The following is a 20395-nucleotide window of genomic DNA, read 5'->3' on the forward strand; positions in this document are numbered from 1 at the left end:
TTTATACATTACATAGGTGGCTCAGGAAGATAGTATTATCAAAAATGTATAGGTATGAAATTCATTTTATATTATAATTTTATAAAAATTTACTTTTATATGATATAAAAAATCAGTACATTTACGTACGTTAGACAGGTAATATTTTGTAGATATTTAAAAACTTTTATATTTACTTACGATTTATACAATTTCTAAAAATAGTACCAAAACCGAAAAAAGTATAGTTTAAATATAGTAGGCTAGTTGACACTTTTTTTAAAAGTTTTAAATTATTTATTAGTGTTCTGCTAGATTGAAAAAAAAAGAGTTTTACAAGACTGAAAAAAAAAATTTTAGACATGAATATAAAAATTACAATTTTTAATTTTTTTTTTGGCAATACAAGCCAAAACGCTATTCGCCATAGTAGTATATATTTTAACTGTTTCATGACGTCACGTTAACAGTAAACCTTAATCAAACGGAGTGTTTGACCAAATCATTAGTTATTAATTAGTTTGACGATTATTCCTTTTAGTGAAATCAAGTAACATCGTGACGTCACAAAATGGACGATAGGGTTTTCACGTCTGGAAAAATTGAATAAATACATAATTTAGTTTGTATGACATTCTTTTTGAAACTTTTATTAACTGATATTTCGGATGTACTACACGAAACTCATACAGTTTAGGTATATTGAATTTAATACGAGTCAACTGCCCTATTATATTAAATAGAATAGATAAATATAATTTGTGAGAAAATATTGCCGGTAACTGAGCTAAATGAAAACCGACTAATTTAACAAAATAGCACCAATAAAGGTATATACAGCGCCGGACCGAGGTAAATTTTAGAATGGAGCGAGATCCAATTATGGCGCCTTTCGCGCACGTAAATTCATCACACAAATTTCTTTTCGATCTTGTCTTTACCATTTCGGCGCCCCCTAGGATTTGGCGCCTGGAGCGACCGCTCCTTTCGCCGTATGGACGGTCCGGCCCTGGGTATATACATTACCAATTTTTAAAAATGTATTAACATATTTGTACAGTCTTTTACTTTATTCATTTATAGATTTTATTAAGTCTATTTTTTATTTGTTGATTCAAATATAATATTACCTATTTACAAATAAATTATGTGTATCAACATTTAGTAAAGGAACATTGTTAGACATTTTATTAATCATTACCCTACGAAGTTTAATATTGTTATATTATATTTACTTACACATTTAGGTAGAGATTATTTTTGGGTGTCTATAACTTATACTACAGCTTTTCTTGATGAGTACTGTTTACCAACAAATAAATTAGAAATGAAGGTAGAAAATGCATGTCATTTCATAACTTATTTATTTTAAAATATGTATGGTTTGTTTATAAAGTGTTATATAAAATATATTAACCATATCTAATTGTTCTTAGCTTATAAATAAAATTTATTTTGTTTTTTTTTAAACAGTACTCATCAAGAAAGGCTGTAGTCTCCAAAATACAATACCAAAGATTCAGGTATTGGAATAACAACATGTATTTTAAAAATAAAAAAAAAAATGTTAACGAAATAAAATATAGTTGTATGGTAACAAAAGGTTAAAAATAAAAATAAATACATAGCTAAATCAACAGAGTATCTCAACAAGTGAGCCTAATTTACATCAGCAAGACAAAAATAAAGTAATGCTCATGTACTCATAGTGGTTGAGCCCAAAATTCTAGGAATATACCAAGTGCACGATTTACCCAATATTTTAAGGAAGCGATCCATGATGATGATGATGATGATAATGGTGTTGACGAAAGGTGTCATATATCGCAGAGGCAGATGACATTACAAATTAATCGTACCGCGTCTTCAAGAGTTACGAGGTCGGACCTCGTATCACACATAACGTTTTAGTATGAGGTCTAAAAACCTCGTAACGCATCAGAGGAAAGTACAGTAAATCAGTGTCGCAGCGAACGTATTAAGTACCTTGAATTCAATCTCCCAAATATTAAGGGAGCGTCCACATCCAATGTGAAGGCTACCAATAGGGACGATAGCAGTTTTTTAAATTTAAATTTGTATATAAATTAGAAGTATGCTAATAGTAAAGCAATTTGTAAAAGTAACAGGATATCTGCGATCATTGCTTTCGGAGCTACAGGGATTTAAAGGGTCATATTTGCGGCACTGCCTGAAAAACGCCCCACACAAAATGGCACGAATTAATGACGTCGTAGATCATAACGATCGTTAGATTTGTATGGGCGTTCAAACAAAGTTAATAATATTTTTGTTATTTGTGTGTTTATGTTTATAGTTCATATTATATTAAAAAAAATAATGTAAGGAATCTAAAACTGTATGAATTTACATCTAATTACGATGAAAGATTTTAAATAGATTTTGAAATTTCATAATCTTATTTATTTTGCAAATATCCAGACAATCTTTGCTTTTATGTTTAAATTAGTTAACATTGACCTTATTTACCCGAATGTATCATAAAAATCAATATCCCCATTGTTCTCCTGACTTCACCGAAGTTATATGCAATCAGACTAAAACTTTTAAAGGGAAATCTTGCTTATATTTAGACAGTCAAAATAATCTTTAACTTGGATTACTTTAAATTAGATTAGTCAAAGCTTTTTTAGGGCCAATCTTGGACATACAAGTTCTAAGTCTTCATTATTTTACTGGATTATTTTAATGAGAACTTAGTATAACAAATAATTGAGTCTACAGGTAAACTAGTTTGAGGTCCGATTTCAGGTTTTAATACTATTTATTGCATAGTTCAACGCACATAGGATTCAGGGCATATTACAAGTATATGTATTATTGTGTATCGTAAATATATTTAGAATTTAGTGAGATTTATTTTTATAATGTATTGCGCATGTTTTAAAACGCAAAATTTGAAAATCCGTCTGTAATTTTTTACCTTGTTAATATTAATATTTAAATATACTAATTAGGGTTAATATTAGTATTATCAGGTAGGCATTTATTGTTTATTATTAGACAACCGCGACTTTGTTCGCGGGGAAATCGATAAACGTGACCTATTTTTAGAATCTATTCTAATATTATAAAGCTGAAGCGTTTGTTTGTTTGAACGCGCTAATTTCAGGAACTACTGGTGCGATTTGAAAAATTATTTTAGTGTTAGATAGCCCATTTATCGAGAAAGGCTATAGGCGATATATCATCCATGTATTCCTACGGGAACGGGAACCACGCGGGTAAAACAGCTTGTATTCAGCTAGTATAAAATAATATTAGTGAAGCCATAAAAGATAGATAAGCCATCGCGGGCTTTTTACCTACTCATAAAAGAGATTTCCATGGGATTACGCAGCGTTTTTGATCAAAGTTCGCAAACTTTAGGAAAAGGCGTCGAAAAAGGATTGCTATTTTCGTCACTTCCAATAATTATTGTCAAATTTCTATGTATCAATGTCACAAAACCTTGACATTTGAATTATTTAAGTACCGAAACTTTTCTCATACATCACTCTATCGATTGTTAAATCTGTTAATAGTCTTTGAAACAGACAGACAGACAAACGCGGCGGAGGACTTTCTTTTACATGTACAATTGTATAGATACTATACAAAATTATGCAAATTATATACTTATTTGCTGGCCTGGCTTATTTGGATGGATCTGTAGGATGTAACTTCTATATAAATAGTTTATGTATTTGGCAGTGAAAAAATAGAAGCTTTTCCTACACTTTTTTTGAGTTTTTCATTAATAGCAATATTCATTGAAATCTTGTAGAAATTATAAAATACTCAACGAAAATAATTATAAAAATACAATTTGTATTTTATGTACGAAAACTGTCTTCACACTCGTACTACAGTTTCAAAAGCACAGAAACACGCAATATTCTGTCAGTTTGCATATATCAAAAACGTAAACAATGAAGTGTTTAAACAAGTTATTTGCGTTTAAATTTCATTCAGTCAAAGTTTTGAATAAAAAAAAAACTAAACTGACAGAATACAGATTATTTTTATAATATTAGTAATATGTATTACAATTTGTGTGATTTGTGTTTCTCCAGAATGAAAAATTTTTGAGCAATTTCGATTTGTACACTACAATACACTGTATAATATATTGTGTATGTATTCACGGGAACCTGATGACTGTGGTGCCGATTGCGTCTTCTCTGCAGGCGTGTGCGAGCGCCGACTCGAATTCTTGCGGAAGGAAGACCTTGAAATAAAATATTTTTTTTATTAGTTAGGCCAATAATAATGGTACTTCATCATCATTATCAACCCATACTTGGCTCACTGCTCAGCTCAAGTCTCTTCTCAGAGTGAGAGATAACCTCTCTCCTAGGTCAATAGTCCACCACGCTGGCCCAATGCGGATTGGTAGACTTCACACACGCGGAGAATTAGGAAAATTCTCTGGTATGCAGGTTTCCTTCCGATATTTTTTCTTTTCTTGACACATGATATTTAATTTATTAAAATCCACACAATGGAAAAGTTGGAGTCTGTCTGTCTGACCGTGATTTTGTTCACCGGGCATCACGCTGAAACTACTGAATGAATTCCAATGAAACTTGGCTTGGTTTAAGACCATAATACGGAGAGGTTTATAAGATAATTTTTATTGGAAAAATAAAATAAGAAGGGGGTGAAATAGGGGTTCTAGTTCAAGGGGTTTGTATAGAAAGTCTATTATTTTTAGAGTTACAGTTTTAAAAATTTGTTCATAAATTATAAAAATATACAAAATATAATGTGATACAAGAATTTTTAAAATTCTACCCCTAAAGTGGTGAAATAGGGCTTGAAAGTTTACATTGATATCCACGCGGACGAAGACGCGGGCGACCGCTAGTATTAAATAAACTTGCCGTACAGGTTTACGCTTGCTTCAATTATTAAAATATTAAGGTCAAAACTCCTTCTCTATACGACACAAGGAGCTGACCCCACTATATGGTCCTTCGAGCCAGATATGAACCAGCGACCATGCCAGCGACTAACTGAGGTCACAGGGACTAGTTGGATGATAGCACTGGTCAGCAGCTCGTGACCATGGTGTTTGGAAATCCATTGGTGATAATGAAGAAGATTATGATGATGACAGCAGAAACTACCATTTAATAAACTCACTTTGTCCAAAACTGGTGACAACTGTCCGGATTCCACCAACTGTCGCAATGTTTCCAGGCCCGGGTGCAGGTGATGCCTGTCTTCCAGCCAGTCTGTGTGAGTACCGCATCCCACCAGCCACTGGAAAATACAGTAGAGACTCTATTAACCGTACTAAGTCTTTATAAACAGCAGCAAACCAAAATATTACAAGAATTTTTATAAACCCGCCCATCGGTGATGGATGTGTGATGAAGAATGGATAAAATAAGGAATGAGTATAAAAGAAAAAGTCTGAAAGTCAAGTGACAGAAAAATTGATTGGTAAAAGGTTAAATTGATACAATGCGGAAGGATGAAATTCATATTACCAGAAGAAGGTTGAAATTAAAAGTGGAAGGACACAAAAGGAGAGAAAGGTCAAAGAGATGCTTGGAGTGTGTGAAAGAAGATATGTATGTAAATGAAGTGGATGATGAGCTGACGAATGAGTTGACGAAAAGCGCAGTATTAATCAACACCCACTAGATGGACAGATGACATCAAGCGGGTCACAGGGAGCCATAGCATTTTCTATTACTATAAATTAACTTTCCCATGCTCACCCTACAAATCCTTATGGTATAGAAGGAGGCGGTGAACAAGATCCAGAAGGGCATGGGCAGGCGGTCTGTGAGCAGCGACTGCGGTCGCAGCTCCACCATAGCTCTGCGAGGCGCAGTGGCTCTGGAATATAATAATACTCGTAAGGACGATGACAAGTGTCTTATGATATATATAGATAGATGATGGATAGATATGTAGAGACAGAGAGGGAGGGGGAGGGGAGGGATATATAGAGGGAGGGAGGGGAAGAGGAAGGGAGAGGGAGAGAGACGTATGGCAAGAGAAACAGAGGGAGGGGAGAGAGACAAAGTAATACTTGAGTAGCGTGCTGGGTCCTGGCAACGGGAAGGGCGGCGCGCCCGCACCGGCGCAGCACACGGCGCAGTCCCACGGGCCCGTGCGGCTCGCGTGCTGTTCCAGCAGCAGCCAGGACGGCGCCACCAGCTCGTTGCCGTCCGTGTCGATGAACTCGTGGGCACCTGTAGACATAGCAGTACATGTATTGGGCAAGACCGCTCCTTCTTCATTTGGTCAGGTGCACATCAGCTGAGGATCAATCGCCAGTCTGCAAAGCGCTATCGCTCTAGACCAGATTGCCCATAAAATTATTTAACCTAATCTAACTTTACCTAAACTCTTCTTGTGTCATATTTCTCATTACTGAGAATCGCGCTTGTGACCCCTAACATAACTACCACTACATTACATTAACTTGAATATTGACTATGTCGCGACATCGTCAGCGTGGCTTGGCTTCTTACGACTTGCAGAAATTCGTTTACTTTGTTTCGAGAATAGAGCGGATTTGTTCTGATCAATGCTTTGGGACTGGAAAGAAACCTCAAGGAGGTAGTCCTTAAGGTTTCTTTCCAGTCCACTTTGCTAGTTATAAGAAGTTCTTTCAAATTTCTTCTTTCCTCCGCAGCGAACACAAGCTTGCTTGCGTTTACAACAATAGGAACTGTGGCGGAAGCCTTGGCAACTGTGACACTGAGCTGTACCTTTCCTCTCTCTCCAGGATTCGATGCAAATGCCAGGCATGTTCAGGATTTATTCGACCTCGTAAATCCTCGTAAATAAATAAAAGGAGTTCGGCGTACGGCCAAGTATTGCCAAAAAGATGCAGCCTGGTTTGCTGCTTGTGGCTCTAATGGTCTCTGGGTTGAAGTTTACTTGCTGCAGGTCTACGGTGATGTCTTCACCGGGACTGGTCGGATGGCAATCTTTATCCTGAGTTCTGGAGGCAAAGAGTACGAGAGCCACTGGATGTTCCCCTTTTTCTCAACGTTAGTGAGTAGTAATCTGTATTCGGTATTTGGTATCCTGGTGTATGAACTTTATCCCTCGGCCGAAAGGGCGCGTTTTGGAGCCTTGATGGTGGCCCTGTACTGCTATTCTGTGACTACGTTTTTATAACTCGAGTCGATTAAGTTAGTAAGTAAGGTAATTAAGTTTTAAATTCACCCTTTATCTTTAGCTTTTTATAGTATCGTGTTAGATAGACAGATATGGGATTGATTTGAAACTCGCACTTTTGAGTTATAAAAACATAGTCAGATTAGCGCTATTATCGCTACCGTGCACGCCATTGCGTACGCAAGTTGGCCTCGTTTTTAGGGTCCCGTAGTCCAATGGCAAAAAACGGAATCCCTAATAGATTCGTCACGTCTGTTTGTCTGTCTGTCCGTCCGTCTGTCACAGCCACTTTATTTTGAAACTATAAGAGCTATACTGTTGAAATTTGGTGAGTAGATGTAATTCATTTGTGAGCAAGAAGTTTATGTATCTTGCTGCTACGGAACCCTTCATGGACGAGTCCGACTCTTTTTTTTATGGAGGAGGAGGAGGATGAAAATCCACACCCCTTTCGGTTTCTACACGGCATCGTACCGGAACGCTAAATCGCTTGGCGGTACGTCTTTGCCGGTAGGGTGGTAACTAGCCACGGCCGAAGCCTCCCACCAGCCAGACCTGGACCAATTAAGAAAATCTCAATCTGCCCAGCCGGGGATCGAACCCAGGACCTCAGTTTTGTAAATCCACCGCGCATACTACTGCGCCACGGAGGCCGTCGAACTCGCACTTGGACGCTTTATTTCTATGATAGTTTGGCGTTTGGGTTGTATTTTTTCAAAATTGTAGTCCCCTATTAAATTTCTACTAATAAGATATAGGCATACCGAGGTTTTTGAGTGAGAGATGCACTTTCTTGGGCGCGGCGACGGTGAGGCGCGCGCCCCAGTAGCTCAGCAGCTGCACTAGCGCGCAGCCCTCGCCGCTGCCCGCGCCCACCACGCACACGCTGGACGTACACACGACATTATATAGTAGTACTGCTAATAGCGTGTCGTAAGAGCCGTGATAGCCCAGTGGATATGACCTCTGCCTCCGATTCCGGAGGGTGTGGGTTCGAATCCGGTCCGGGGCATGCACCTCCAACTTTTCAGTTGTGTGCATTTTAAGAAATTAAATATCACGTGTCTCAAACGGTGAAGGTAAACATCGTGAGGAAACCTGCATACCAGAGAATTATCTCAATTCTCTGAGTGTGTGAAGTCTGCCAATCCGCATTGGGCCAGCGTGGTGGACTATTGGCCTAATCCCTCTCATTATGAGAGGAGACTCGAGCTCAGCAGTGAGCCGAATATGGGTTGATGACGACGACGACAGCTAATAGGCTAGTAAAGCGGTTCCCGAATTCTTTTGACTTTGGAACCCTTTTTGTTTCTAGAACCCTAGCTTGAGAAAGAAGTAAACTAAAGACGGAAATACACAAGTCTCGTATCATGTGGTAGCGCGCCAGAAGAATATCGGTTACCTACATGGTGCCTAAAATGGAATTTTGGAATGCAATATTTTAAAACAAGTTAATTGAAAACGAATAATAAATTACGTCAATTAATATTATCACAAGTGAAATGAATATGGAAATCTTGAATTTTCGCGGAAAATTCTTTGTGGTGGTCACACACACATAGATTGTAAATGAAAATGCTACTTAAGCATTTTCGTAATTATGACGAAGTCGATACGGGCGGTTTGTCGCCAGTCGTTACCTAACCGTTGTAACTGATAGTCAATATAAGTGTTTTATCTGTGGAGCCTACTATTATTTATCTTACGACACGACATACCTTACTCAAACCCAAAGATAATAAGTATTAAAATAGTACAAAACCCCTGAGGGCCTTTCATGGAACCTCAGGGTTCCGCGGAACTCGTTTTGGGAACCGCTGGGCTAGTTGACTCGTTTTTTAAGTGTCTTAAATTGTTCATTATCGTTCTGTTGTTATATCGTGATATAATATTGAATATTTTTGAAACTTAAATACTCCCAAAAATTTTAAAATGAGTTTTGGATTAAACGTCCGGAAACGCTTGTCCGCCATGATGGTCTATATAGTTTAACTGTGTCATGACGTCACGTAAACCAGTAATATAAATGAAATAACAAGATTGAGAGAAGCAAAAAACTAGACATGCCTTGATGATCTGTAAAAAAAAATATTATATCTAAATAAATTAACAAATATAGTTGTAAAATAATGGCTACTAAGATACAATATGATTTACATTTTTTTAAATAAAAAGAAAGTAAATATTATCTAAATAAATGATATATTTTATTGTAATTGGTCTGGTAATTATCTGAATTTCCACTATGATTTTAATAATCTGATAAAACTATCAATAATAATAGGTTGCTCTATAATGACAGATCTTTGTTATAATGACAGTAAATGTGGTGTTGCCACACAGAGATTTATAACCGACGCGTATGTTTTTTTATCTATACTAATATTATAAAGAGGAAAACTTTGTTTGTATGTATGTTTGTTTGTTTGTTTGTTTGTTTGTTTGTTTGTTTGATTGTAATGAATAGGTTTAAAAACTACTGGACCGATTTTAAAAATTCTTTCACACTTAGGGGTAGGCTAGGGGTAGGAGGTAGGGGTAGGATAGGGGTAGTTGAAAGTTTACATAAAGTTCGCGGGCGTCGGCTAGTTAGTTTTTTTTTTTTAACTTCTACTCTTTTATGTCACACTATACTTACCGTTTTCCTTTACAATTATTTAAATTATATTGTATTTTGTGTATGACCGACAGCGCTAGGGTCCCCGCCCACGGGAGCGACGCGGCGGTGTCGGCCGCTAGGTGGCGTGGTCGTTTGCTCACTCGTGTACTGGAAAAAAATATAGAAGAAGATTTATTGCACACAAAAATACAATTATAAATAAAACCATTATATATGATAATTTAAACTTAGCATGCAAAGGTGGCCTTATTACTATAAGTAATCTCTACCAGGCAACCCCTGACGAGAGAAATTGCAAAGAAAGAGCGAGAAGGTGCAATACATTATAATTATATATACAGTGTGTTATAGGAAATACCGTCCGGCCCTTAAGGGTGTACTTAGGTATCGTGTATACATTATTTTTATGCAGTCCTTATTTTTAAAGAAATACATTTTTTTCCCTGCACGAAATTAACATAAAAATATACAAAATTATAAAATCTTACATGGCAACACAAAAGTTGAGATAGGTTAATTATTAGTAGGCATTACTACAAAATAAAAACGCCGCCATCTATGTTTTGTGCTGCGTTTACACGTTTCTATTCAAAGCGGTATTAAATGGGCAAGTAAACACACAAGTACACACAACAAGGTGCTTTATCATTTTGTGCTATGTACAAGCATACATGCGTGCTTGCATAACTGGCGTGTTGTGATGTGTGTAAACACGAAAAGTTAATTTACGCAGATGGACGATGGCAGATGAATTAATGGTTAGTGGATCATTTTCCACATTTTCCACTCCTTGAACATACATTACACCAGAAACTATCCCTTTTACTCTGGAAAACAGTAATAGCTCTGTCGCAAATAGATCTACTTGGGCGAGTGGCGCAAGCAAACTAAACACAGCATTACAGACATTGCACGTGTCGGCGGCGGCGCGGTGTTTTAAAGACAGTGGGCGCCGAAAACGATGGTACCTACTACCTACCCTTTACGATATGCGGCGCGGCATTGTCAAAAGGCTTTTTATTTTGCCGACTTTTGTGCCACAGGTGTGTAGGTAGGAGGTAATAATCTAGATTACGTACCATAATTGATAGTACAGTGATGTCACTTTTTAAATTTTCCAAGTTTTGGGACAATTTATGTTTAAAATTAGAAACTTTATTCTCACGATAAAAATGCTTAATTAATGAATAATATTTTTTCTGTTTATAATATTATAATGCTTACACGCACATTTTGGATCGGATGGTATTTTTAAAACACACTGTATATAAATAATTTAACATTATTACTAAATTTACATATGTATTACATAAATAAATTACACTAAATAAATATACAATATATACTTATATATGTATAGCAATAAAAAAATATATAAATAAATACTTTGAAAAATAAAATTATAATTCAATGACAAATAATGTTGTTTCAAACGAAATTTAAAAATGGCAAGTGAATTACTGGCATAGATAAAAATATACCATTAAATGATGAAAAAAATGAGAAGGAAAAACAAAATCAAACTACAGATATAGTTCAATGAGTCTCAAAGCTGAGACTCATTGAACTGTATCTGTATTTGTTGAACTTTCTAGAATTGCGAACACAGTTTGAAGAGGCAATGGATGTTGGGATCCAGATGTGCTAAAATAGCAAACCAGTAACAGGAATCATGCTTAGAAAAACTATCAAGTTTGCTATTTTTGCTATGATATAATAATGTCACCTTATGAAATTGTTGTGTATGTGTGTGTGTCGTATTAAAAAATACACTTTTCAATAAATATATTTGTTTAAGAACCTTATATATACAAAGTTATTATTCTTTGGGAAGCAGTTCGTTTATCGAATAAGATCTGTGGTCTAGTCGTCTTTCTATAATGTTCTACTTCTTTTTGGATAATTGGCAATAGTATATCATACTCGCTTGACCTCAACATGACTACTACAAACAGTCCACTTTGCAAAACTTCATGTAAAACCTGTATCACTTTGCAGCTTAGAACAGCAGCAATATTACATAATAAACTACCCTAGATTATTCCAATAATAAAGAGCTAGGCTATAAAAAAAATGTGCGCACATTTTACGAACTTACTTTGCCAAGTGTTTTCTCTCCTTTCTGGAAGAATCTGCATACAATTTTGTACAAAGCGTTTAATTACCTTCTAATGGCTAGTAATTCATTCGCAGCTCCTCCGCTCCATTCGCTCACACATCCCCAAACTTCATCCCCCATCTCCAGGTCACTCACGCCAGCTCCCACGTCCAAAACTACCCCTGTGGACAAAATTGACAATTTTAATTACAATTTATGTTGTGCTTCTTAACAGAAGTAGTTTGGGCGAATGCAGAAGCTCTGCGAGAATCAATCTCAAAGAGCTAGAAGAATGTAGGGTAGATATACATGTAAGCCAAATACAGAAGGTTTTGGATTTAATCCCCATCAGTTAGATTATTTTTCGACATATCGCAGAGAATGTAGCGTAGACTCGCTCGAGACGCTGAACGCTTGCACTCGGACCATACCTCGCCTGGAGCACACAAGCTTACCAGCGAATCCCCTGCCCACAGTGACGGGAGAGCTGGTGAGCAGGGAGCGCAGCGCAGAAGCTCGGCCGCGGAGCACGCCGCGGTCTGCGCTCGAGACGCTGAACGCTTGCACTCGGACCAGCACTTCGCCGACTCCCGCACCTGGATAAAACATGTATTTTTTATTAACCTATAAGTTACTATCTCCCCAACCGTCACAGTAGCGATGTCACTGCTATGGAATTCAAGTCATTTAAACGTTACCCGGTGATACAGCGTCCTCCACGAGTATGACAGTCTGATCTATCTGCGTGTGAAGCGCGCGCGCGTGCGGGCCGCTCGGCGCGCGCGTGCCCACTCGGAAGCCGATCACCAGCCCGGCGCTGCCGCCGAACGCAGCGCCGCACAGGAATATTATTAAGCTACGTCGCCACACTGGAATAAAAAAAACAAAATCTTAATATATAAATGCCAAAGGTCATTTATCACGAAATCTCCAAAACCCGAAACCGTTTCACGTAAAAAGATAACTTATAATTAGTAGGTGTATGCTAAGAACTAATTTCGCGATAGGGCCGAATGAAGAAGGTCAAAGGGCGGACGAAGTCGCGGGCGTCCGCTAGTTAAATATAAAGCATTTTTAGATGGGACGTCTGTCGAAGAATGTCTATTAATGCGTGACCAATCCTTAGTCAGGAATAATATATTCAATTCGCGTGGTATGAGATAGACTCACTAACATCCTGAAAATGTACATGGGACACTCAGCTATAAGTTACAAGTGGTCTCCTCATCACTACACTTTGGAAATGTTTTTTTATTATTCTCTACAATCTCACCTGATGGTAAGTGATGATGCAATCTAAGATGGAAGCCGGCCAACTTGTTAGGGTAGGATGAAAATCCATACCTTTCGGTTTCTACACAACATCATACTGGAATGCTAAATCAGTTGGCAGGACGTCTTTGCTAGTGCATGATATTCTTTAATTCTTCTTAGGATGTCTGCCATAAAACATTTAGTCATTTTCACGGATACGGATAAAATCTTAGCACTCCATATTATATTCCACATATGGGTGCCAGGTTCAACATGTGGCAGAGAGAAAATCTCTCTGCAGAGCCTGGGACTTGTGATCAATAGATGTAGGGTTAAGGAATTTCTTTTAAGTTAGTTAACTCTCCTTTCTCCACTCGTGTCGTTCTCCCTGCCTAGCTAAATTTGGTATGATTACCAAAGTATCTAGTACAAGTAACTATGAGTATTTCAGCCTATTTTTGTGTCTACAGTTTCACAATTAAGGGGTCTGACTTAAGTCAGAAATGTCTGGACTTCTTTCTGTTCTCCAGGTTTGATCCTGTTTGTTAAACTAGTAGACATGCATAATTAATGATTAAACGAACCTGTAAGTGAAGTTCTATCATAATTATGAGAGTCGCTTCAGTCAAGGATATAACACCCTACCCACCCATCCCAAAATGGATTTTGGCAAGAACATATTTTTATCTCTAAACAGAATAAGGAAAACGCGACCAGCACGCAACCTACCCACCCATCCCTAAATGGATTTTAACAAGAACATATTTTTATATCTAAACAGAATGAGGAAAACGCGACCAACTCGCAAACAGGTGGCATAGTGGGGATCGCTTATTGGGAAGGAAACTACTTGGTAAAATTATATCTGAGAATGAAGTGACGAAATATAATAAGTATTCAGAGTATAGTAAACTCTTACCATGATCTTTGAAAAGTGTAACTAGTTCCTGGTATAGTATCATGGGTGAGAGTGGCGGAGCGCCCTCTTGTATGCGTCGCGTCGCCTCCCGGGCCCAAGCGGCGGCGCGAGCCCTGCCTTCTGTCACGAGGTCATTGTGCCACATCTCATTGAACGCCTCCCGGAGCTGAAGTGTTTATTTATTTCATATATTAAATAAGCAGGCAATAGTTTACAATAAAATATAATTTCTATCTATTCTAGTCTATTTTTCTATGACTGTGTGACTTTTGGTAAGGTATACAACAAGCGATTGACAGACAGACAGTTCTGCAGTGTTATATTAGTGTGTATGTATTGTATATATATATGTAATCCTAAAATAGGTTAACTATACACTGCAATTTATAATTTAAACTATCGTGAGTGTTATTCATATTAATTGATTATGAAACACGGCTAAAACTCACGTGATATTACGTCGGAGTATGCCCGACTAGTTTCGAACCCATACGGGGCCCTTAGTCATGAGCTGGTTCTTGCATCGCGGCACGATCCAAACTGCGAAGCGGCGGCGCGACGCGCTGCTGCACGCATTGCGCGCGCGGAGAGGGGGTGAGTTTTAGCCGTGTTTCATAATCAATTAATGCAATTTATAATTTACATTATGTATGATGAAAAGCAACAAGGAGGTCTACATATGAAAGCACTTGCAGGTGAGAAGGAGGTAGAAAACACCATTTCATATCTGAATTATTAAAAAATTATGTATTGTTTTTGTATAAAACATTATTCAAAATATATTAGCTAAATCCATTTGATGATGATGTTTGGGTGATCTCCTCCTAATGAGTTTGGGTGGGGGTAAAGGCATCAGTGAATTGCCTTCTTGCCCGAGTACATCTCAGACGAACTTTCTCATTCTCAACAATTAAATTAATTTTATTATTCAACCTAATAATGGCTGAAAAATACAATAGCAATTTATACCATAATTTATAATTTATTTGTTCCACATTCCACACTGAGTTTGGCTTTAGTATATATTTTTTTTTTATGCAAATAGGTCATATATTATGTCTATTATTTGACCATTATCTAACCTGTTGGTAAGTGTAGATACAGTCTAAGATGTCCCACTCTTGCCTAGAAGGTCACTCTTGTTTTGAAGTGCTACTACTATGTGAAACATTTTGATTGGATGTCAATGACATCCAGTCGACTCGCACAAAATCTATGCCAATGACCAATGTCACACATTATGTCTATTCTTATCTGAATGTTTTGCCAAACTAGATCAGTTTGTTTTTGGTTTCCAACAGCATGTTCCAGGATATTATAGAATCTTACCCTAGCAATGGCATCCCCAGTCTGTTGAAGCACATTATAAAACCTGCTTTTGCTACTGTTGGCTGCAACAACTGCTGCATCCTGAAAACAATTCCAAAACTAGTCAGTTAATGGCCATTTTCAAATAGATATTTGTTGTTGACTAATTTTAAGTTTGTTATTTATGCCAGTTTGTATAGAATACAGGTTTTATCCTGTTTGTAGTGATTTTTTTTCATTATTGTGCAAAAAGAATTTTACAGGATCTTCTTTTTTAAAGTTATAATATTGTACATTAATTTTGTTTTATTTAGGCTAACATTAACTTTAATTTCATAATAGTCTGTTACAAAGGATAACCTGTAATGAGCCTTAATGTTATAAAACTTGTAACAACTTCAATTAAAAATACCTATAATTGTTATGTAAGTTCAGGGTCAGATATATATAGGTCAATCAGTTTGCCAAACATACATATAAATCATTGTAACACTACATATAAAACATCCAAACAAACAAAAGTTAGGAGGGAAACTCAATAAGTGACTAGGATAACATAACACAATAAGAGGTACTCACATGGAATGCCTCTATTTTCTCTCCTGCTCTTAACTTTAATTCATCCATTACAAAGCACAAGAAGGGCAGGTTCGGCCTAAATCAAATGCACAGTTACTAATTCATATCCAAACTCAATCAAAGTTTAACCTTTGGCCACAATCCATCCCAAATACTTTAGTCTTAAAATAGAACGTCATTGCTACTGCATCCACATTAAAATACATTTAATAACTCTAGTTTTAACATAAGGAGTAATTGATAGTAGGGTGGCATTTATTACAAAATCGTACGCAAATTTTATTTAAATCCGTAGGTAAACTTAAATTTATCATAATCAAACATAACCCCCTTTTTTAATTTGACAGTGACAGACCGCTGGCTGATTATGACTTTGACATATTATGACTTTTACATTTTGACTTTGACATCAATGAAACGTTCAGAAACAATTAAGATATTGGTCTCATTTTTTGATAAATTATGAAAAACATAGCTAATGAAGTGAATGTGTTAATTAAATTGACTATAATTATTTACAATAAAATATGTTATTATAGTAATAAGACTAAAACTAGTATAGTAGGTAACATAATTTGCGTATTTTTTCATGGAAATCGCAGTAACAAATCGCATGTGGATTGCGGATTCAGACCAATTTAAAATAATTGGACTGAGCAAGCGGCAGAAAGTGATCTAATATAAAATAATGGGCTCTGGCCACTTGTCATTCCGAGGTCATTCCTCACGGATTCTTGACTAAACCTTTTACATAATTAGTTTTCTGTGACTAAACCATGACAAAACATTAAAGCGAGGTATCTATGTACCTATCTATTAATATGTGTGAGCAAGGCACTGACTATAGCCTGGCAACTTTGTTCGTAACACTTCCGATGGTCCGCGCGGGCCGGGGGGCGTGTAGCGATGAATGAAAAACCCACGACTGATGTACCTCACTTCCCCGCACGCAAGATTACACACTCGCTCAGTCTTTCCCCCCGTCGCCCGCATATCATGGGAGAGTCATCAACGAACTTGCCAGACTATACGAAATCCTATAACAGAAATTCATGTTAATTTAATGTCAATTCTCACAATATAAATACGAAAGCCAGACTTTCTGTCTGCCTGTGTTATCTTTTCATGAGTAAATGAACCCAATTGGATAAAATTTGGCATAGAGATAAGTTGAAACTTGAAGCAGAACCTATGCTAATTTGTGTCCTGGAAGTCTACGGGCCCCGCGGGATTAAAAAAAATACAGAATTTCTTGTTTCATCAAACAGAGTCACGGGCGGTCGTTAGCACTCAAAATACATAATAATTCGTGTTCGTTATTACCAATAAATCAAAATCAATAACGTCACAAGTACGCTTGACTATAATTAAGTAAACAGGTTTTGATGGCACCCAAATTCTGAACTATGCAAAATATTTTAATGAAATAAGTAAGTACACTTGTCAACAGAAAAATCGCCTACTGTCGTCTAATAATGAATAAGAGGTTTTCAAATCATAATGTTATTGTTTAAATTGATTTTGATTGATAAAACAACACACGTTATAAAAAAAGAAGCTAATAAACGTTAATTTAAAAACTTGTATTGTATTTCCTCCAAAAGCTCTTCTTACTGCTTCCGCCGCTCCTAGAGATTGATCAACAGTTTTTTTCTGATCGTGTAAGTGCCGTGCTCCTTAGGGACCTTAGCGGCGCGACGTCACCGGGTGGTTTGAGCGAGCTCAGAAGCATCGCCTGATGGGGCCCGAAGGCAGAAGCAGAATAGATGGGCGGAACGACTCTCTAAGGGTGTCTCCTCTGAGACTAGGACCTCGGCTTAGAGGGCCGTTCGGGAAGGCGATCAACAGACGAAGGGTGTCCTTCATTTATCGGATGAGAGCCACGATCAAATGTTGTGGCATTCCATTCCATTTCTCTTCGATCGCAGTGTGAGCAATGAGCATTGTCATTTGTCGTACTTACATGAATAAGAAACCGTTCCCAATAAAATATGCTTAAGTCATCACGTGAAGTTGAAGACACTGTTCGATGTACCGATGACTGTTTAGTGCAGGCAGACGTGGCCCAGACACGAAGACAAGCTTTTACCGACGTCATCACGTGATGTTAAAGACACTGTTCGATGTACCGATGACTGTTTGTGTTTAGTGCCGGCAGATGTGTCCTAGACACGAAGAAAAGCCTTTACCGTTGGCGCTGATTCCTATCCAAACCGTCAACGAACCGTCACCACTAACTGCCCTTTTCTTCAATGCAGCATTGGGCAAACCGTTGTCCATCTCTTCTGTAGACCTTATTCCTTCCTTCGTTACTATAAAGCATAATTTGAGGAGGTATGACCAATTTAGGTGCTCAGTTGCTTACATGCAAAGTTAAGGCGCGCACTACGATGGTCTGCAGTTTATTTCGGCCCATTTGCTGGCTTTGGGGTACCTGTCTATCAGTGGAATTCATAGACATAGTAGGGGCACCCCCAGGGGATCATTCAGCTGCTGAGTGTCGAATTTAGTCTCTATTTGTTTGAGAATTTGATGCTCAGCGGGTGAATGATCCCCTGGGGGTGTCCTACAATGTCTATGAATTCCACTGTTAGTCTACGTTCCTTCAACCTTCTTCTAATTGTAGAGTCACTTACAGCCACCCTACGTACAAAACGAAGCTTTTGCTGCAGTCGATAAGCGCCAAGGTGTCGATTTCGTAAAGAAGTTGTTCTAGTAAATCGATCATCATAATAAAATAGGTCAATTCTGTACATGAAATATATTTCCAAAATAACTATCAGGGAGTGATTAGTGATCGATACTGATACCAAAAATGCAATCAGTAAAATTTTTGCCTGTCTGTCTATAGGTTCGTTGAAGAAACATAAACTACTCGACGGATTTTAACAAACTTAGTACAATTGTTCTTCATACTCATGGGCAGGTTATAGTATACTTTTCATCACGCTACAATCAGTAGGAGCAGATCAGTGAAGGGAAATGTTGGGAAAACGGGAGAAGTTAATCCATTTTTCAAGCTTCCGTCGCGTGTGCAGCCTTAATAGGGGGTAGGGTAGAGTAGGGTAGGGTAGGGTAGGATAGGGGTAATTGAAAGTTTACATCGACTTTCACGCGGACTAAGTCGCGGGCGTCCGCCAGTAATAAATAACTTAATAATAATTATTACTTACACGTACCTACGGAAATAATTTTCTAAAATATTTTAACAAGGCTAGCGACGTTAGACTGGTCCTTTTTCCGCATTTTGGGTACGTACCTATCAAGTAGTTAAAATATTTAATGACATAATTTTATAGTTATCAATATAATAGTTGTTTTCCTGTTCATCATTTACCTTCAAGTTAATCTACAATTGGTAAAATCTATTGGGCATATGAGAACCCTTTTATAGAATGATTTAATAATACTGATATTAATCCATCTGAAAAAAAAACGTAGCTCAAAGAGTCGCGAAGCTGAAGTGAAATGGGCTTGGGCGGGGTACGAAGTTCAAAGATTGACGGACGTTTGGGACTCCAAGGGGAGGTCATGGATTGATGACTGCACCGGAAAGCGCAGTGTTGATCAACCCCATTGAAATGGACTGAAGAGTCCATTACAGAGGAGGATAATTCAGTCAATACTGATGATAAAACTATGAGTAGGTATTTTTATTATTATAGTATGGATACCGTCCTAGTATGATAGTAGATAATATAGGCTGTATTTGCATTTTGCATCCCTAGTGTGTAGCCGTGAAAGCCCAGTGGATATGACCTCTGCTTCCGATTCCGGAGGGTGTGGGTTCGAATCCGGTCCGGGGCATGAACCTCCAACTTTTCAGTTGTGTGCATTTTAAACATCACGTGTCTCAAACGGTGAAGGAAAAATATCGTGAGGAAACCTGCATACCAGAGACCTTTCTTAATTTTCTGCGTATGTGAAGTCTGCCAATCCGCATTGGGCCAGCGTGGTGGACTATTGGCCCTAACCCCTCTCATTCTGAGAGGAGACTCGAGCTCAGCAGTAAGCCGAATATGGGTTGATAATGATAATCCCTACCGTGACCGATCTAAATTCAGACTATCTCAACGAATGTGAAATTATTTTCAGTCATAATTTTTACTTTGTACAATAGATAAAACGTTTCACAAATTGTAATAGCGTTTATATCATCCGTTTTGAGCAAATATGTGTATTGTAAATACCTGTCTAGTGTCTACGAATAGGTACCGTAAGTATAGATTGAAGATTCGTATAGATATTCATACTCGATTAACTGTTTTGGTGGTTCTCAGACGTTTGTGTCTACGCATAGCAATAAGTTCGTGTAAAACGTTCCTTGGCGAGTGAGGTGTTAAAGTAGACACTGTTTACTACTATACTTCATTTTGATTTTCGATAATTATTATTTAATGTTAAATGTAATGACTTTAATTTAATATTAATGACTATAAAATCTTCTTGAATTAATCGAAAATCACATTACGTACATTTTTGTGTAAAG

The 20395-nt window shown here is 37.4% G+C and overlaps 1 protein-coding gene across 1 annotated transcript; it reads right to left on the reverse strand.

The window, feature by feature from the left end:
- Window positions 1-118: 118 nt before the first annotated feature.
- LOC112043227 (reticulon-4-interacting protein 1, mitochondrial) lies at window positions 119-16262 on the reverse strand. Its single transcript, XM_024078543.2, has 12 exons — window positions 15907-16262; window positions 15349-15429; window positions 14020-14185; window positions 12545-12715; window positions 12302-12442; window positions 11914-12028; window positions 9767-9895; window positions 7893-8014; window positions 6029-6191; window positions 5712-5832; window positions 5128-5247; window positions 119-4210 (listed from the first exon to the last, which is right to left on the reverse strand). Exons 1-12 carry the CDS (start codon window positions 15952-15954, stop codon window positions 4124-4126), a joined length of 1464 nt encoding a protein of 487 aa, XP_023934311.1. The 5' UTR covers window positions 15955-16262; the 3' UTR covers window positions 119-4123.
- Between the last annotated feature and the right edge of the window lie 4133 nt (window positions 16263-20395).

Source organism: Bicyclus anynana, chromosome 2 (genome assembly GCF_947172395.1).
Source record: "Bicyclus anynana chromosome 2, ilBicAnyn1.1, whole genome shotgun sequence".
NCBI classification, from domain to species: Eukaryota; Metazoa; Arthropoda; class Insecta; order Lepidoptera; family Nymphalidae; genus Bicyclus; species Bicyclus anynana.

Bases quoted from the DNA above. Each gene is read 5' to 3' on its own strand.
- LOC112043227 (XM_024078543.2), bottom strand. From the start codon at position 15,954: ATGGATGAATTAAAGTTAAGAGCAGGAGAGAAAATAGAGGCATTCCAT. The intron at 14,186-15,348 runs GTAAGATTCTAT...TAAACACTTCAG, and splicing joins CTGGGGATGCCATTGCTAGG to CTCCGGGAGGCGTTCAATGA. The intron at 9,896-11,913 runs GTAATTAAACGC...ATTTTTTTCCAG, and splicing joins GAATTACTAGCCATTAGAAG to TACACGAGTGAGCAAACGAC.